Source organism: Nelusetta ayraudi, unplaced genomic scaffold (assembly GCF_046127955.1).
Source record: "Nelusetta ayraudi isolate G7.1 ecotype Tasmania unplaced genomic scaffold, CSIRO-AGI_Nayr_v1 ptg000094l, whole genome shotgun sequence".
NCBI lineage: Eukaryota > Metazoa > Chordata > Actinopteri > Tetraodontiformes > Monacanthidae > Nelusetta > Nelusetta ayraudi.
In genome coordinates this window covers 1,892,417-1,911,642 of record NW_027466144.1, presented here as the reverse complement: position 1 = coordinate 1,911,642, position 19,226 = coordinate 1,892,417, and the positions used below count along the sequence as shown (strand labels likewise).

The 19,226-nt window shown below is 46.4% G+C and overlaps 4 protein-coding genes across 7 annotated transcripts; 1 reads left to right on the top strand and 3 right to left on the bottom strand.

Moving 5' to 3' along the window:
• Positions 1–5: 5 nt before the first annotated feature.
• On the bottom strand, positions 6–1,555 carry sox32 (SRY-box transcription factor 32). Its single transcript, XM_076047553.1, has 2 exons — positions 1,125–1,555; positions 6–940 (listed from the first exon to the last, which is right to left on the bottom strand). Exons 1-2 carry the CDS (start codon positions 1,435–1,437, stop codon positions 249–251), a joined length of 1,005 nt encoding a protein of 334 aa, XP_075903668.1. The 5' UTR covers positions 1,438–1,555; the 3' UTR covers positions 6–248.
• A 5,642-nt stretch (positions 1,556–7,197) lies between these two features.
• mrpl15 (mitochondrial ribosomal protein L15) lies at positions 7,198–8,847 on the bottom strand. The gene is made up of 5 exons (XM_076047484.1): positions 8,708–8,847; positions 8,401–8,558; positions 8,137–8,302; positions 7,739–7,862; positions 7,198–7,646 (listed from the first exon to the last, which is right to left on the bottom strand). The coding sequence occupies exons 1-5, from the start codon at positions 8,810–8,812 to the stop codon at positions 7,309–7,311; spliced, it is 891 nt and encodes a 296-aa protein (XP_075903599.1). The 5' UTR covers positions 8,813–8,847; the 3' UTR covers positions 7,198–7,308.
• Positions 8,761–12,060, top strand: lypla1 (lysophospholipase 1). Of its 2 annotated transcripts, none has more exons than XM_076047486.1 (9): positions 8,761–8,882; positions 9,803–9,834; positions 9,944–10,009; positions 10,128–10,175; positions 10,259–10,329; positions 10,465–10,538; positions 10,705–10,806; positions 10,935–11,111; positions 11,200–12,060. In XM_076047486.1, exons 4-9 carry the CDS (start codon positions 10,135–10,137, stop codon positions 11,257–11,259), a joined length of 525 nt encoding a protein of 174 aa, XP_075903601.1. In that variant the 5' UTR covers positions 8,761–8,882; positions 9,803–9,834; positions 9,944–10,009; positions 10,128–10,134; the 3' UTR covers positions 11,260–12,060. The 2 variants fall into 2 exon arrangements, with proteins under 2 accessions (XP_075903601.1, XP_075903600.1); XM_076047485.1 differs by lacking the exon at positions 8,761–8,882 and adding an exon at positions 9,336–9,646.
• LOC142902434 (regulator of G-protein signaling 20-like) lies at positions 11,969–17,812 on the bottom strand. 3 transcript variants are annotated; one of them, XM_076047483.1, is made up of 5 exons: positions 17,701–17,812; positions 15,369–15,528; positions 13,696–13,779; positions 13,349–13,583; positions 11,969–12,912 (listed from the first exon to the last, which is right to left on the bottom strand). In XM_076047483.1, exons 2-5 carry the CDS (start codon positions 15,503–15,505, stop codon positions 12,724–12,726), a joined length of 645 nt encoding a protein of 214 aa, XP_075903598.1. In that variant the 5' UTR covers positions 15,506–15,528; positions 17,701–17,812; the 3' UTR covers positions 11,969–12,723. The 3 variants fall into 3 exon arrangements, with proteins under 3 accessions (XP_075903598.1, XP_075903595.1, XP_075903594.1); XM_076047480.1 differs by lacking the exon at positions 17,701–17,812 and adding an exon at positions 16,915–17,041; XM_076047479.1 differs by lacking the exon at positions 17,701–17,812 and having other exon boundaries at positions 15,369–15,786.
• Positions 17,813–19,226: the final 1,414 nt, after the last annotated feature.

The window sequence follows — 19,226 nt, the reverse complement described above, 5'->3', positions numbered from 1 at the left end:
CAATGTAAATTAAATTAATTATTTATTCATAGATTCTGATCACATTGCTGGATTGTAAACTCAACCAAAAACACTAAAACGTGCTGAAAACTATGTACATACACTTTACAAGCAGTTTATTCAAAAACAAACAAAAAAAATCTTCTTTCTTTACTTTACTTTAAACTATGCAGTTACAATGCTCCAAATGCTCTAAATGTTTTTGTTGTTTTTGTGACATTGACAATAAATCTGAATCTGAATCAGTTCTAAGACAGTAGTCGTTCATCCGTGTGGCCGTTCTGCATGTGGTAGGTGCTGGGGTCAACTGCCTCGGGCCTGTGCTGGCTCGGACCCAGGTACTGTTCGAACTCGCTCCGGTCCAGGTCGTACAGCATGTCCAGCTTGACTTGTTCCAGGTAGAACTCCAGAGGGGGGCCGGAGGGGCACAGGAAGCCCCCGTAGAGCCGGGAATCCTCCTGATCCACACGAGGAGCGGCGAAGCCGGACCCGTTGTATTGCACGTGGTGACCGTGCTGCTGACCTCCGAAATAGGCCTGACGCTCCACAGGATACGAATGCAGGCTGGAGTCTGGATACACGTCGGGCCTGTTGCAGTAAGGGTCCGCCGGCGCTCCCGACGGATCCAGGAAGACTGGTGGGTTTGGGTAGCTGTAGTGAGCCGGTGCGTTCAGGTACGCCGGCATGCTGGAGAAGGGCGGCTGCTGGCTCTGGAGCAGGCGGCCCAGGCTATGAGGCACCATGCGGCCGGAGGTGCACATCGAGGGGAAGGAGGCGGCGGCGTCTGCGCACGGAGCTCTGGCTGCCTTCTTCAGCTGCTTCTTCCTGCGAGGCCTGTACTTGTAGTTGGGATAGTCGATGGTGTGCTGCACCCTCAGACGCTCGGCTTCCTGCATGTAGGGCCGCTTCTCGGCCAGAGACATGGCCTTCCAGGTTTTTCCTGTAAAGGGAAAAAAATATGTTAGTGAACCATGTAAACATTAGGGATTATTGGGGATATTATTCAGGAAAGATCTTTGGAAGCAGAGTTTTTTTTCCCCTTCATTATTATTATTATTATTATTATTATTATTATTATTATTATTATTATTATTTCAATTCGATTTCGATCATTTTCTTCTTACCGAGTATTTTGCTCAGATCGGTGTTCTCCAGGTCTGGGTTGAGATGCGCCAGGCGCCTGCGCTCCTCCTTCGTCCAGATGATGAAGGCGTTCAGGGGCCTCCTGACTCTCTCTGCCCTCTGGCCGGACGAGGACTTGGCCTCCGGGCTGTTGCAGCTCGAGTCCGAGTTCACAGACACCGGGCTGGAAGGTCCCGAGCACGGCGATCGCACTCCGGCCGCCGTCTGCTCCGCGTCCGCGAACGGCGGCGCGTCGTTGCTCTCGAACTCGTTTGCGCAGCGCTGCATAGCGGCGGTGTCGTGGCTAAAGCGCATGGCAGCAGTAGTATTGGTTTGTGTTTGGGGGGGCGTCGATGATGGAGTTTGGTTCAGCTGCGGATCGCTGTCATCCTCCCCGGTGATGCAGGGTGACGGATATATGCGGCGGCTCCACCAATGGGAGGCCTGGAGGAGTGGATTTAAGGTGTGAATCCCAGGTGTTTTTCTCGGGTCGGTGATAGGCCCATCTGACGCCCCATCAACCAACTCACGAAACTCTCCTTGCACGGTGGAATAAAGAAACATGAGTCGCCCCTAATAAAGCGCAATAACGATGTAATGCGATGGGTATTAGTCTAGAATGACTGTAGGTGCCATTTACATTGTGTCCCCCCTTTGACGTGGTGAAATGGGCCTTCGAGAAGTACAGCTATTGAAACTGTGAACAAGAGTGGCGGAAAAGTATTTCAAATTATTATTATCATCTTATCCATTGAGAACGTCTATTTTAAAATTAAAATTTGATGTGTTTTTTTTGTTTGTTTGTTTTGTTTTGTTTTTCGATTTGCGGTAGTCAGCGATGAATTTGGGTTGCTCGTGTAGGCTCTTACATATGTGTGGGGAAATAAAAAAAAAAGTGGTTCTAACATGGGGCCATTGGAAAGAAAAAAAAGAGAAATGGAGAGAAAGAAATGGAATCTAATCAATAGGTGCTGAGGAGCAGGCAGGGTATTGACACTCGAGGAGGGAGGGCTGGTTACTAATTACATTGTGTGGAGCGCAGATCTTATCGGCCGTCCACTGTGTCCATCAAAGTGCATTTTTACAGGACTGAAACAAACATGATCAAGGCGTTTATTACGCGATCACAGCGCTCAAATATTTACCAGCAGCGAGGGACCAGCGACCGGTGGCCCCGAGATGAGCAAAAGGCGAGGGATGTGTTGAGGGAGGCGCAAGTGTATTGAACTCCACCAGAGAATCAGACTCACAGAAACCGAATCAGTTTAAACCGATGTTGTGGAAAGCACGATAAACTGTAACGCAGATTAAATGTAGATTAATCAGTTGTGAACAAAATAATCCAATAGATGGATTATTTAATACACTAAATAAATAGATGCGTCTAATTAGTGGCATAGTTGATGCCTTACTGCGTGATAAATAATGTGTATTTAAAACTAGAAAATCGTCGATTTAGAATAACAACAACAACAAAAATGTGAATTCGGTGTGGTTTCCAATGTGTGTGGGCGCACAGCCCTTTAAAGCGCTCTCTGCAGAAACTCGCGTGTGTGTGTGTGCGTGTGTGTGTGTGTGCGTGCGTGAACCTCACTTCAACATCATGGGGGCGTCATTACAGGTGCTCACTGCTGTATGGGTTTCAATGAATATTTGTGTTTTGTGCACCGGCGTTAAACAATGAGCCAGCAATGGCCGTCATGATGGTGGCAGTGGTGAGACTCCAACATGCAATACACCTGCACCGCTTTGTCCAGGCAGACGAGTCGCTTACGAGGCGGCTTTCGTTTGCAAATGCTGTGTATTAAAGCTGCGCATGCGTTTAATACACATCCCCCCCCCTATGCGTTTAATACACACGCATTCACTCCGTGCGTGTGCAAATTGACGTCATGCGTCAATGTTTTCCCACCTCGGAGCAGTTTGGACTTTACTTTGACCCTTTCACGCACAAAAAAAAAAAGTCCTGATATGTCAATCAAAGAACTTGATCGATAACGTGACAGGAGCAAATTCAACAGCAACATTGATCAAGGGTTGGTCTTTCAACCACAGATATCAGTGGAACCTGAGGCGGGTGGTGGGGGGGGGGGGGGGTTTATGACTCCCTTCGTTGATGTTGTCACATTTGGAATCCACATCCGCGGGGCGCACGCGCCACGGCGCTCTGAAAAGCACTAATGGATTTAATCAATTAGCTTGAGCGACGCAGCGTGAATACAATAACGGTGGTTTCGGCCGAGCTCCAACTTCGGGGGATCCCTGCGGCTCCGTGCGGGGCGATGTTGTGGAGGGGATGTCAACATTCTCAGAAAAGAATAATTCGACGTCGTTTTTAAAAAACAAACAAACAACAACAAAAAAACTAAAAACTAAACACGTCATTTGCACTTTATTCCGTTTTTTTAATGAGTCCCTATCATCTCCAGAGCCACACTGGGGTATCATTGCATTGTGTCCCTCCTGGCCAAACAAAGTGTGGCCACTGTGCTCCCTCTCTGAATGGGGATTGTCCCTGCAGGCTGATGACAATGTACCATTGTACTGGACAGGACTCATATATGGGACACTCCTCTCTGCGTCCCCACTTTGGGATCACGCTTGCAGGGGCAGGGGAGCCGCGAAGGGGTCTGCGCCGTGTGGATTCTCTGCCAGTCTGCTGGATGTGTCGGCTTGGATGCGGAGCGCTGACTTCACGCCTGGTCTGCGTTCGTGTGGACGCTTTGTTGTGGACTGGATGTATTTTTCCGTGATTCAGATGGATGCGGACTGCAATTTTATTTATTTATATTCCAGGTCTGGAAGGATGCCACAACAGCATCTCTTGACCTTCATTTTATGGGGGGGGACTTGAAACATTTGCTGACCAGGAGAGCCAAAAAAAACCCAAAACCAGCTGCTTGTTGTGTCAAGTGTCAAGCAGGACGTCTCCGATAATGAACCACTATATTCCAACCTGTGTCCAACCGTCTCTGCGCCATCCCACTCATTTTCCTTACAGTGCTTTGTAGCAGGATGGTGTGAAATGCATATAATGCCGCTGACCATGATCCCCAATGTCGCGGCTCTGTTGCATTGTGTTGCATTGTCTTGGCACAGCAGGCCAGATGCACTGTCAAGGCTCAGACATCATTCTATGCAGTGGTCTGCAACCTCCCTCACCCCCCAAACACACACACACCAAATCTTAATGACGTGTTTGAGCAGACCCGGCAGCACCGGGTGCTCACCTCCAAGCTCCCGTGCAAACATTGCCCTGCCCGGCCCGGCTCGGCTCGGCCCAGCCCTGCGTCAGGCCTGCTGAGAGGATTACATGCCCCCCCGGAGTAGACTGGCTTAATGCAGCCTCATTAGCAGCTCACAATGATGCCCCCACCTCTGAGCAGAGATAACAGGCCCGCCTGAGCCAGACTTCAAACGCAGCCGAGATGCTTCAGCGTCGTGTGCAGGATTTAGAACCGTAATACAAACACCACTAATAATAATGAACTTTGGTGCTAAATGTTTTATAACTGCGGGGTTGAACAGTTGAGTGAAGGTTGCAAAGTTTTGACAATTGAGCAACGATTTAGCAGAAATGACGCTGGCGATTCTGGAAGGCGCTGTGATGCGTTAAGATGCGTTAATGTCTCTTATTGGGGAACATCAAAAGTATTTTCATGCGTAACACCACTGACATCGTGGACAAGAAATGAATCACATAAATGGCAAAAAAAATTCTCAATTTCAGCCAAATGATCAAATGCACAATGTACAGATTTATAATCTTACAAAACCATTCAAACCATTTAACTTTTAAACTATCTCAGATTCCAATTTCTGACACGATCGTCAAGTCGTTGAAGAAAAATAACACCCATCAAGCCGTCCATCGGCCTCTTTCATTTCCCCCTTTGAACTGTAATCACGCTGCCCTCTAACCACATCGCGTTTGTCTGCCATGCTGATTTGAGTGGGTCTGGCCTCTGAGGCAGAGCCCGGCTCGAGCTGAAAAACGGCACTATTCTTTGTAAATTAGGAATTGTATTCTGGCGCTGATAAGTCTTATCAGTGGAACTGAATAAATCTTCAAAGTCTTTTATCGTCTAGACTAACTTTGGATTTTCGTGGCTTGTTGCCACAGTGGGTCATTTATTGTTCATGTCCATGTTTCTGGACAAACATTGTTCTGCTACACACTGTGCTGCCATCCACAACAAAACTCAACGTGTCCCCAGACAGAGGAGTAAAGGCGCTGCATTTAGCTGTAATTAGCCCTAATTATTAACTAGAACTAGACTGAGACCTGTGAGACACCGAAATCTTGTGTCCCTCTTCAACGGCTCGTTCAAGGCAGCAGATAATCAAAACAAGGCGGCCTGCTCAGCTCCAGCAGCACCGCTTTAATGTCTAATTAAACAGTGTGAACTGGTTAGACTCAGACATTAGATTATTTGGAGAAGAACCCCAGAGATAAAATGCTTGCCTAAAACAGACAAATCTTTTTAGCCAGCATTGAATGGCGGTGTTCTCAGTTGTAATTGATTTGGGGGGGAAGGCGAGGAGAAAAAAAAAAAATACTTGATTTGATTTCTTCATTCTTCTATTGAGGAAACCTCTGTTTCCACCAACGGCAGGCCTAACAGCTCCCTCTTTCTCTCTCTTCTGCTCGTCTGAGACGTGATAGAAATTCAAAAGGATCTGCTGCTTTGAAGATAAGCACTGTAGTTCTGCCATAAACAATGATTGTGCTGTTTCTTTCCTGTGGCGTGATTTATTTAAAGTATTATGCTGTAAGGATTTGGGCTGGCTTTCCTGGCAGGCTCAGCCTGCGTATGTGTCCACTACTTGTGTGGTTTATGGGATACTTGAGATTTCAGGAAAACACTCAAGGAACCACAAGCAAAGTCATCAAAGTGTGACCTTTATCTCCAATGCTGTGAAGCTGTTTTGCTCAGCGTTTGAGCATAAAGGGCATCGCTCTGTTTAAAAATAAATGAACACTTAAAAGCATTTCATTAAGCGAAATATCATCTGACTGTAAAAGCCGTGTGTCTTTCAACCCTCGGAATCACTTTCTCCCACCACTTTTCTTTTTATTGCCACAAATTTGCAGCCTGCCCTCCTGCTTAACATGGTACTTTGTATTGAAACACAATGCCCGCAGTCTTGCACACACACACACACACACGCACGCACACACAAACATATGCTTCCTTTGATAAAGTGTTTTTATACCAGCAGAGTTTCTATGGCAGCGTCCCTTAAGACAATATCTGCGTAAAATGCCAAGTTATATATAGCCAGCGTGCCATTTGGACTTCAGAAAATAAACACCAGCATCGCACATTCAAGGGGATCCTTATTCAACTGAGACCCGCAAGGCCACATTTTGCATCAGGTACGGGTAAAATTGGCCGATTACATCTCAGAAACAGGTTTTGCCTTGTAAAAATAAATAAATACAGGAAATACAGAAACCCACCCGAGGATTTTTTTTTTTTTTTTGAGGGAGAAGGTTTGACAATTTTTTGCTGATGAACACCAAGCTAAGATTTAATCATGTTCCCTTATCTAAGTGTGCACATTTCTCTGGAACAGCACAATGACTCCGTAGCGCACGCAGCACTGACTTGTATGCATTTGCCTGCGATTGTATTCCGAGAGAAGTGTGTGTGTGTGTGTGTGTGTGTGTGTGTGTGCGTGTGTGTGTGTGTGTGTAGGAGGGAGGATCTTTTGAACGTCCACACCAGGATACAGCTGCCTATGACTAATTTCAAACTCCCCTTCTCAGCTCCACGCAGCCCATTTCACAAGTAACACACATCACTGGGCATCTGTTTCCTGTTTTCATTCTTTGAGTTATCTTATTTTCCCTATTTCCCCCTCACCTGTTCAAGTTCACGTTCCTTCCATCATGCAGCACGGGCCAGTTGTGCAGGAACACGAGTCAGTCAGCCGTCAAGCGCTCATGAGTAAACAAACTCCAACACTAAGGTTGATAATCATGATGTTGAGATATCCAAGCATTGAATTTCATAAATCCACCAGTATAGTTGAGAATCTATTTTTAAAGGACAACACAACACAGAATAGTTTTATTTTCATATCTTTAATATAAATCCTAAGCATATCTAAGAATGTACACAGGTGTTGACACATTTCAGCAAGATACTTTACATATTTTCCCCCAACACATCCTGTCACCTATGAACTGTAATATTCCAGGAGCTTCTCATCAGTGGGTTTGAGGATCTTTTTCTCTGACATGTTAACGACCCAGCCTGGAGCCAGACCAAAGAAGATCTGCCGGACATCCTTCCTCGTGGAGAGCATGCTGTACAGTTCGTCCTTTGATATGTCGGGCAAAACATATCCATACTTCTGTGCGAGTGCAAGGCGTGCCTGTTGGATTTTTTCCGGGTCTGCCAAGTAGCCCCGGTTTGCAGCATCTCTGTAATACGGGACCATGTCCTCCCCTGGTAGCATTCGCTTTGGAATCGGCTGCCCACGCAGAAAGAACGAGACGGGCCTGATGAGAATGCCTGTAAAAGACGAGAACATAACCAGCTGCTTAATATTCATAGCATGACAACTGCGGTACAAACAAATTAATTTCTGAGATCATTAAAGTTACCTAGGCTTATGGGATCGTAAAAACCCGTACTGATGACCCCTCCGTTCCTCTCGATAGCGGCTATGGCTCCTTCAGATGCTCTCTGGACCTCAATGTTGATCTTTGCTGCAAAAATGTCTGCACCCTGAAACAGAGAGAAAATGTGTGGCTGTAATTATTTGAAGAAATACTGAAGGGAAAAACAGGGCTCTGAAGTCCCTGGCAAATTTGTGACAGAAGGCAACATTGTCATATGGTGCCACCTGCTGGTACGAATCTGAAAGTTACAGAAAAATAGCCCAAAATTTTGTTTACTTTCAGCGGCACAGATCGTTGTGAATTCAATGACATACACTTGATGGTAATATGGCCCATGACAAGATACACAAACAAATGTGCTTGAGGAACATTGCATTTACTTCATCGACCAGCTGGACTCCATAGTCCCTCTTCAGAGGCTGGATTGTCACTCCTCTGGCATTCACCAGCTGGGTCAGGTCTATGGGCTGGCTGGTGTCGATACGTCCCAGATCAATCAGGTACTGGAGCCGCTTCAGAGACAGAGGCTGGTACTGAGGCCGGCGACTGAGAATAGACACAGACAGCATTGCTTACTGTTAGAACTGTACGAGTTCGTCTCAAGTCATCTTTATTGATGGAGCGAAGAGCGACAAGTGTTTTACCTGTGACCTTCATTGTAACCATATTTTGGAATGGCTAGATAAAAGGGAGTCTGACCCCCCTCGAAGCCCAGCCGAGGTCGGGTCCCTCTCTGCCGTTCGCCTTTATGGCCCCGGCCGCTTCTGTTGCCTCCATGCTGGCCCCTGCCCCGCCGTCTGTCCTGCAAGTACGGAAAAGAAACGAGGCTCAGCGGTGTATCACGCTAAAAACACACCTCCGCGCAGCCAGTTAGCATGTCAGGAGTACATCAGGCTACCAAGCTACATCAGCTAACGGTTCATTGTGCACACACAGCGACGTCAAACTTGCCAGCTTTTTGGATCCGGGTTCGGGTCGCAGGTTGGCCAAAGTTATCCGAGGCAAATTTTGCAAAGCATCGAGGGCTTTACCGCCGGGTTTTTTCGGAAAAGACATGATGCTAATTGCTCACATGTCAGAGATTCACAGCTAGAAGGACCAAGGACACACGAGTCACGTGACCGAGGTGAGCGGAAGTACTTCCTGATAGATTCGGTAACGTATCAAAAATAAAAACACCGAACAGAAGGTCGGCTGAAAAAACGGGTGAGTTTGTTTTAGGGCTATTTAAAGAATAATAATAAAAATAAAAAAAACAATAATAATAAAACGCTCAACATGTGTCAGAGAAATAAGTCGAACTTTAATACTTGAATCAAGCAAAAAATAAATAGAATAAACCTTTAATGCACATATAATAATTACTTCAAATATATTCAATTGTGTTTTTGACCAGTTATGGATCAAGATAAACTCCACTAATACTGTTGAGGATTAAATCCACGAATACAATATGATTTAGCCGCTATTAAAACGGCAGTAATGGACAACGGAAGAAACCAATCTGTGCATTGGATCGAAGGAGCTACTCTGCTAATAGCCAATTGTAACGCGGAATGGGCGGGGCTTGTCTTTATCGCCACTCACCAACTAATGCTTGTGTGATCCGTCGGTGTGTGTGTGTTGTTTATTTGACCAAAACCAACTTCACACACACATACTGAGTCGGGAGTGGGGAAGCGTGACCTGCGCGGCGATAACGAGTTGTCCTTCATTTGGCAGAGGCTTCAACCTCGGACAGCAGATCGACAGTCGTGGCACCGTGTTGATTAGCCCCAAGCTAAATTGCTAACTTCTACACACCGGCTGCCTCGGCGCTGTATGTGCGGCAACAACATGTCAGCGCCTTTACCTGCCATTGTGCCTGCTGCCCGTAAAGCCACTGCGGCGGTAAGTCCCCCCTGACCTCGCCGAGCGTCCCAGCGGTCGGGGAAAAAAAAAAAACACAAAAACACGCTGCTGGGCATTAAACGAAGCAAGCTCGACAAATTGCCGTCGGCTAACAGTAACCCGCTTTGTCCCTCGCTTGTGTGTTTTGTTTCTAAGGTGATTTTTCTGCATGGCCTCGGCGACACGGGGTACGCAAAGACGACTTCCGTCTACTTTTGATCATTTCATTCCCACTTGTGTTCACCTGGTCGGTGTTAATTCCCAAACGACTTGACTTTTTTTTGTCCCAACTGACAGACATGGCTGGGCTGACGCTTTCGCAGGCATAAGGATACCACATGTGAAATACATCTGCCCACATGCGTACGTGTGTTCAGCCATGATCATTTTCTAAGCACTTGTCAAAAGAAACAGTTCATGAAAGAGTGGAGCACCGTTCCTTTCGACTGCTGAGTTACTATTCTCCCTCTGATGTCTGCAGACCCACCATGCCTGTCACCTTGAACATGAGGATGTCCATGCCTTCGTGGTAAGTGTCCATCAAACATATTCCAACGAGATGTGCGATTGTCACCACTGAATCTCGTGGCTCTCTTTCCTCCTCGTTTGCAGGTTTGATATCTACGGCCTGAGTGCGGGTGCGGAAGAAGACGAGGCCGGGATTAAAAGGGCGTCAGAGAACAGTATGTGAATTAACCTTGAGGTTGTTGTTTCGTGCACTGTGTCCAAGCTGAAACCACTAGGAAGATATGCACTTGCTTTATTGGGGGGGAAAGTCGATAAGTGACTCAACTTGACTTTCTTTGGCTTCCTTGTAGTCAAAGCAATGATAGACCAGGAGGTGAAGAATGGAATACCGTCCCATCGAATCATCCTGGGTGGATTTTCTCAAGTAAGGATAATTGTTGATGAGCAAAATCCATTTTTTTAAAATGTATTTTTTGTGGATACAGCAACAGACTAAGATGTCAATCTTTCTGTGTCACAGTACACTAATTAAGCACCAAAAAAAAAAGGAAGCCCAAAGCAAGAGACTGACTCTTTATTTGTTTTCCCAGGGTGGAGCTCTGTCTCTCTATACGGCCTTGACGACTCAGCAGAAGGTGGCAGGAGTGGTCGCTCTGAGCTGTTGGCTGCCGCTGCGCAACTCCTTCCCCCAGGTCACTCGCATAACACAAAAAAACTTGTTAAAATGTCAAATACAAAACATCCTGTGCATTGAGAGCCATGTCTTAAAGCACTGTTTGCCTATATTCCGTGCTAATTATTTTGTCTTCTCTGTTCTTAGGCCTCGGCTAGCAGCGCTAACCAGGACATGCACGTCCTGCAGTGCCACGGGGACGCCGACCCTCTGGTCCCCTTTGTATTTGGCCACCAGACGGCCGAGAAGATGAAGACCCTCGTCAATCCATCCAACGTCACCTTCAAGTCCTACCGGGGTCTGGTTCACAGCGCTTGTCCAGAGGTCGGTCGGTTTGGGCAGAAACCGCGTGCAGCTCGCTTGCACCACCGTTGCTCCCTTGGCGGCTGACATCGTTTGTGTTGTCACACAGGAAATGGTGGACGTGAAGAAATTCATCGAGAAGCTCCTTCCTCCCATCAGCGACGAATAGACTGCAGAGGAGCCGCACAGCGCTCTGGAGCTGCCTGGACTCGACTGAAGCGAGGCTCCGTGGAGTCGAGGGACGACGGACTTACTTGACGATCAGACCAAGCTGCTGCTCGCAGAGCCAGACTGGACCGGGGCCTCGGCCCGGGAGAGGCATGAATGTAACGATGCTGCATCCAGACTTAGAGCCACGCACAGTCGTCAGTGTTACCATAAAAGTAACATTAGTTGATTGTTAAAGCTGTTTGCCAATTAATAAGCATTTTCCTGTAGGAAGAGTACTGGAATAACCATGACTATTGTTGTGGTTTAACACCAACCATCTCACCACCAACGGCCCGTTGACGATCGTTCAATGACGAAGCCCGAGTTTAGCTGTGCTTTATTACTAGGAAGAATTAAATTATTCTGATTAACTCTTTTTAATTGAGCAAAAATAGGAACTTTTTGCATCTAGGAGTAGTTTGGTTTGTAAATGGCTGCAATTTAAGATTTATTGGTTTTTGGATGTGATGCTGAAAGGTGGAAGCAGAAGGAAAAGTTATTTTTTTTAGCTCTGCTTTGAGGATAACTTGCAACGTGAGGCTTACAGCATGTAGAAAATGACAAGTTCTGCCCTGACAGCAAGCTATTGATATGCAATCCCTATATGCACTTATTGTTATGTATCTGAATAATGTTGTGTGAATTATAACACAACAGCAAAAAAAACAAACATCTGATTGTGCTTTATTTGATTTGTGAGAATTCAAATAGCTTTTTCCACACAAATTCTCTTTTTACTTAATACACAAATATATCAGTGGTCATGGTCATGTCATCTGTTTTCCCTGTTTTTGTTTTTTTTTTCATTTAAATTAAATATATTTTGACTATTATCACAGTATTGAAACACACAGACAAGATCTAATCTCTGGGTATCAGCTGACTGAGTCGTAAAAATGTTTTATCTTTGAGAAGAGCTGAAAGCACCAAAAAAATGAAGTAACTGTTGCACCATTCACGTTCGAACAAAGGTGCTTGTGTAGAAGATCTTATTCCAAGGCACTTTCCTTCTTCTTAAGTGACTGTTTAAAGAAAAACCTATGAGTTTCTACAAGAACTGGATATGCATTAAGGCTCACACCATACCTAAATACAAATGCAGTGCTCACAGATACATGCGTTCCCTCATTGGACAAAGTAGAAAAGTGCAATGTCAAGTGCTCGGGAATATAGAAAAATATAGATATGTTTTGAACAAGTTACTGATGCTTAATCTAGCATTTTTGTTCTTGTCGACTCCAAGCATTTTGGTAAGCAAACCACGGTTAAATTATCTGCACTTACAGCTGGATTGAAAACCAGTTTTTGTTGTTGTTGTTTTTTTTTTTTTTTTTGAGTAGTCTTCATTTCCTGCCCGTCTTTGGTGGAACCCGGGCAGGACTCCAACAGGAACCCGGACCTCCTTGGGGCGGGTGGATGCAGTCTATGGCTCGGGCGGAGGCTCCTCCAGGGTCTTCAGCAGGTCCGCGTACTCCGCCGAGTTTATGTAGCGCGGGTACGAGTCTCTCTGCATCAGCGTGTAAATCTGCTGCTGAGCCTCCTCGAACGTGTGCGAGGTCGGCTCCAGCATGTTGCGGTTGATCACGTCCCGAACGTGGGAGTCCAGACTGACCTGAGGAGCCATATGAAGTAGAGGGATGAGACGTGTAAACAGGTAATAATACGTTTATTATAAAGCGTTCCGATCACAAGGAAGTTTGAGACGTTCTGCTTTAACAAGGGAAATTTAACTTGTGAAACGCTGGCTGGAGCCAAGATAATCATTCAATACGGTGGTGGAGTGCTTGGATTTGTTTCCCACCTACATGCAGCAGCTGTAAATATCAATAGGCTTTATTGTATCGGGACATAATACCCGAAATGAGAATGGAAAAACGTTAGAAAGTGGAAACTTTAAAGATATGTTCATATATATGAAAATAACTAAGAATTAATCTGCAAGTCTTTCACGGTCTGTCATGTATTTTGCTTTAAAGTCACCTAAAGGAAAAAATAAACTGAATTCTGGACTGCTGGGAGTGTCAGCTGTCGACCGGTGTGCGGCTCACCTCTTTCGGGGAAAGGATGGAGATGAAATCCTCGTATATTTGACGAACCTTCTCCTCGACCACAGTCTTATTGGTTTCCTTCTTGAGCTCCTCGCAGGCCATCCAGAACATCATGTTCTCCTCGCTGAACTCCGTCCGCAGGAACTGCCTGAAGCAGCTGCACCCCGCCGCACTCTTCATCACCTTCTCAAAGGACGTGGACCAGGAGCGGGCCTCTTCCAGAGTCGGCCTCGGACTGACGGCACGACAAAAAAAAAAAGCAGGCAAGTCACTTTTTTTTTTTTTTTTTTTTACTGAGTGGAAACGTGATGGCGTGTGAATGTTAGCCGGGAAGATGGGGCCAGTACCTTTCTTCACAGTTGATGGTTATCTCTGTCCTACGCTCGCAGACGGACCTCTGGATGGTCTCTTCCTCACCCCTAACAGTCAAACTGGAGGGATAATAAGCACATTGAGATGAACAAGCCCAGCCCAGCTGCTCTTCAGGTTGGGTTTGCTGCCATGTGGCTGGTGCAAAATGTTTAAAAGCTTGACATTCTGAATTGTCTGGCATTATGTGCTATCACTATGGTGCGCCGACTGTGAGCACCAGCACGCTGGGACCTGCGGCGTGTTATCAAAATGTCCCCTGCACCTGTTCAAAGCAGCTGGCTGTAGACTAATTGGCTCAGGTGAGAGGCGCCCCACTGGGAAATGAGGGCGCAACAATTAAATACAATCGATATAGACGTGGAGACAAATTGCATTACGCGTCCCCGGCGGAGTGAATTAACATGTTCCGCACACGACTGCTGCGCCGCTGTTCTCATAAGGCAGTGCCAGTGAGCGGCGGCCGAATCCAAAACAAATCATGATCCCCGAGGATCCTCCCATCACCGGGTCACATGACCGGCGCACCTCTGTTTTCATGCTGTCGAACAGGTTGGAGCCTGGGAGCAGGAATCAAGTACATTTCCTCAGAGGGCCGAGGGGAGAAACTCCATTTTCAGAATAATTACATTTGCTGCTGCGTTTTGCTGACAGGATGCAACGTGCGCACGTCTGTTCGGACTCAAACTGCAATGACTGCTCCAGGATTTTGTTTGTTTCTTTTGCTTCTTTTTTGATTTGAGAACGGCAGTTTTTTTTGTTTTTTTTTAAATTGGGCAGGTGTTTAGAGCCTTGTGTGGCGTGTACTATATACGGGGTTACACAGTCTGCAATGCCAGTCAAAAGTATGGACACGCCTTCTCATGCAATTCCTTTTTTTTAATCTTTACAACTTTCTAGACTGCAGATAGATACTGAAGACATCAAATATATGAGCAAGATATATGCAATTATGCAGCAAAGAAAAAGGCGTTCAGTAACTCTAAATATGCTTTTTATGAAAGGTGGCTATTTTGAAGAATTTAAACATAAAACGTGTTTGGGTTATTTTACACTTTTATTGCTTCCTACATAATTCCATGTGTGTTCATGCATAGTTTTGGTGCCTTCAGTGAGAAACAAATGTCAATAGTCATGAGAATGAAAGAAAATACAATAAAATCATAGAGTGGGTCCAAACTTTTGACTGGTTGTGTTTATCATGATGGATAGAATCGTGACAGAGAGTTACTTTTGATCTTGCTTGAGGTGAATCAGAATTTGCAAAACAATGTCTTTCTTTCTAAGCTCCCACTTGCTGACGAAGTGCTAGAGAACTGCAGCTTCCGTCACTTAGTTGTTTGTTTTTTCCGTGCCAGGGCCAGTTTCCACTTCCATCACACTTTTTCAGATATTAAAAATAAACAAGGAGAGTGTTGACTTGCATACGCGGCCGGACGGACCAGCGGAAGGGACAGTCACATCAGTAGATAACACTGATTGAGTTTACAGATGGCAAGAAATGACAAGGGGGGGATGCACCGGCCTGTAATGGGCTTGATTGGTAAATGGCAGCAAATTAGCTCATCAAAAACCATCATTTCATGTCCGAGCGGGGCCCGGCGAGGCTGCGGCCCCCTGCCGAGCGGCCCCAGCGGCGGAGCGTGATTACCAGGAGCAGCTACAGCAGCAGCACCAGCAGAAGCAGCAGGCGTTTGAGGCGTTGGTGGGGGTCTCTCCCATCCTGTGGCGCGCTTGGACGACGCTGGCGGCTGCTTCCTGGTAAACCTGGATCTGTCTCTTACGCATCTCCGCGCACTCTGACCCATAGACTGCCAGAGGGGAGAGACACGTCATCAGCATCATCATCGTCATCGTCACCATCATGATGGTCACCATCCTCATCCTCATCCTCATCAACTTCATCATTATCATTAGCTTCAACATCATCATCGCCATCAACAGCATCATCACCATCATCATCATCATCATCATCATCATCACCATCACCATCACCACCATCATCATCATCATCACCACCATCATCATCATCATCACCACCATTACCACCATCACATTCATCATCATCATCAACCTCCACAGGCCAGACCCCCCCACCTCCAAGACGTCACATGACACCCAAGGAGCTCGCGATGGCCTGTGTGAGGCGATCAGTCCAGGATCAAAAACGCGGCTCTTTGCCATCAATGTAAACAAGGTCCTGCGGAATGCGCGGCCTGGGGGCGCGCGAGCAACTCTCGTGCAGCGCACTCGTCGACGTTTTATTAAAAAAAAAAAAAAAAAAATGTATTTATTTGTTTTTGACGCGACGTCCAACCATTTATTGAAAAGAAAAAAAAAATCATACAAAACGGCGATTCAGCCCCATGGCAAATGAATGTCCCACCGGCTCGTTGACTCACGATAGAGGCGAAAACTGAATCAATCAATCAAATCAGAATAGCGATGAGCACCCCCCCCACCCCCTTTTCCCCCACCCCCACCCCCACTCCCACTCCTCTCGGCCCCGCTGTGAGCGATGAGCGGTCAGCGATAGCGACGAGGCGTTACTGTTGGACTGCAGCAATCAGCATCCATCAGTCGCATTCACTGAGGGGGGAGGCACACGCACGCAACAACTCACCAACACGCATGCAAGGAAAGACGCATGCATGCATGCACGCACGCACGCACGCACGCACTCACACGGTGGTCGAGACGACGAGCGACCGTAAAGACAGCAGCATTCAGCCATTTATAGACCCGCAATGAAAGCATTTGATCAGATGATCGTTTCTTAAATTCGATTATTTTTTTTATTCTTATTACTAGTTTCTGTTCGCGGTCGCAATGTTTCCATCGTCAAATATAAGTCTCTCTGTTTTGCTTTTGTTAAAATAATAATAATAATAATAATAATAATAATAATAATAAAAAAAAAAATTAAAAAAAATACAAATATCTCAGATTTTTCGTGCAAATTCAGATATCCGCAAATTGACAATTTCTAGTCGCCTCTCTGTAGAATCCACAGTAGGATGCTCCAGCCTCACCGGATCCCACACACACACACACACACACACACACACACACACACACACACATCCATCCACCACATGAAACAGCAGCAGCAGCATCCGCAGCATCCGCAGCAGCATCACACACGTCTAAACAGAATCATATCCTAGAAGACAATCTCAAACGTGTCGCCTACTCACTGTGTCACCATGAATGCCAGGATTCAGGTGATTTTTCTGGGCTCGATCACATCCGTCTGCCTCGACCTGACACAGACCAGTTGGTCCCCGCCGTGCGCATGCGTCGCCAATGTGCAAGTGTGAAAAAGATTTCTGCGCGCCCGTCCTCCCGTCCGTCCATCCGTCCGTTCGTTCACGGCCAGAACAGCGTGTGCGTGCGCGCGATCTGTTGGCGTCCCCTCCGGCACACACAGACGGAGGACGGACTCGGATAGGAAGCCCAGATAGCGCTTCGAGCCAATTACTGCTCATCAGAAGCTGCCATCCTCATATAATGTGTTTAATCCCTAATTGCGTTACGTATGTTTGTAATATAATGAGGCGTTAATGTGAAAACACTGTTCATGCCATTCACCCAAAAGATTTACCTACAGTGAAGTTACACGTTTGGACTTGATGTTAATTCGTTTGAGCGTCATCAACGTTCAGGAATTCTGTTCTTCAGAATTAGACCGCGAGGAACGAGCGGATGGTCGCACGCAAACCTTCGGCCCTCGGCAGACGCAGAGGGCGCAGTTTGTTCTCTCGCCACAGGAGGGCACTGATGCTCCGTTTCAACACTACAGGCTTCCTACAACAACAACAAAAGAAGTTTGAGCTCTATTTGAAGCAGTTTGCAGCGTCTTTGGCCCCCCTGGGATGTGAACCAAGTGTACATGATGTCAAGTAAATTATTAGACATGAATACTTGAGACATGCTGCTAGAGACAGATATATTACTTTTACTGTTGTTCAGAGGGTCCAAACCTTTGTTGTAGATCCTTGTGGTGCCGCTGATCTTCCCAGCAGGTCCTCAGTCAGGATCCCAGCAGCCTCTTCGTGTGCAGGTTCCCAGCGGTCTCTGCCTGCAGCAGCATTCCTTCCTTTTTTATACCTGCCCCTTGCCAAAACCCGGCCAAAACAGAAACCTCACTATCGCTGCTGCGGCCCAGCCACACGTGCTATCACCCCAAATGCACAAAAGCATGGAGTTCCACCGGCAGTCACATCAAATGCATTCCCTCATGCCTGCTCCTGAGAGTTCATTGCAACTGCACACATTGCGGCATGCGATTGCCCGCCGCACCTAAAAGTTTCTCTCCCAACTTTGGCTGCTGGAAATGTCCTCAGCTGTGATTGCGGCAGAGGAGAAATATCCAACCCTGTCCACTTCCTGAGCAATACAGTACATTGGGAATTTTTCTCCCTCCCCCACTAAGGCCTTATCATAAATCAAATATGCTGCAGCCGCAGTAATCTTGCAGAAGGATTGCCTCTTAAACGGACGCGGGCCTCCTGCGAGATAACGGTGATCTACGGCTGGAGCGTGTGAGCGCATGTGTAAATCTTTTTATCTTTTCACTCGTAAAACATCCACCACCCGGCCCTACTCTACTGTACTCGCAGCAATTAATTTCACACTTTCTGTCCATGGTGGCCGTATTGACAAGAAAACACCGGGACGTACAGGTCACTTCATTAATCAGATTTATCGGGGAGGTTGATTTCCGTGAAGCGTAGCCGAGCCTTCATTGTGAGGTCTGCAGTCGCAAGAGTCTGCAGAATGTGGGCTTTTATGAAAGCCTGCATTGCAGCTGAATCACTAAGAATTTTTTAATCGAAAATCCCTGTTTCTGAATGGCCAGTCGAGACCATTTCCTGACGGCCATGACTCACAAGGCTCCGAAAGCAGTCATCCTCGAACTGCTGGAGTGCCTCAAAATGCCCTTAAAAGCCCCAGGTAAAGACCAGGACGTAAGACTTCAAACTTAACTGGCTGCGGCTGCAGAAGTGTGGATGCTGAGTCTAATAGAGATGAATGGTCTGGTCCCAGTGACACTCAGGTCATAAGAAAAGCATCAAAACTCATCTCCCAAACTGAACAGAATGTTTAAAATCCCTCGACGTCCCTGCAGTAAGTCGACTATTTCCAGCTGAAACGCCTGCTGTGTGTAACGGGCCTCTGCAGCTTCAAAGGAACAATTTCGGTGCCTCTGATACACTTTGCATGGAAATATCAAATTTTCCATTTTGGCACTCTGAAGTGATAACTTTACATCCCAGAGAGTAAAAAACAAACGGTAACTTGGCCGTGTGGGTGCAGAGTCAAGGGCCTTTCCATTGTCTTAAAGGCCCACGTGATGTCTGTATTTTCTTTTCACGAAGTAACTAGCAGAGGGGAGTAATTATTGTTAGTGGCAAAGTGGAACACCAGTGATGAATGTCCCCTCTCCAGAATTTGCAATAGAGCATTAAAGTTTTATATCTAATTCACAACTGGAATTAAAAATGTA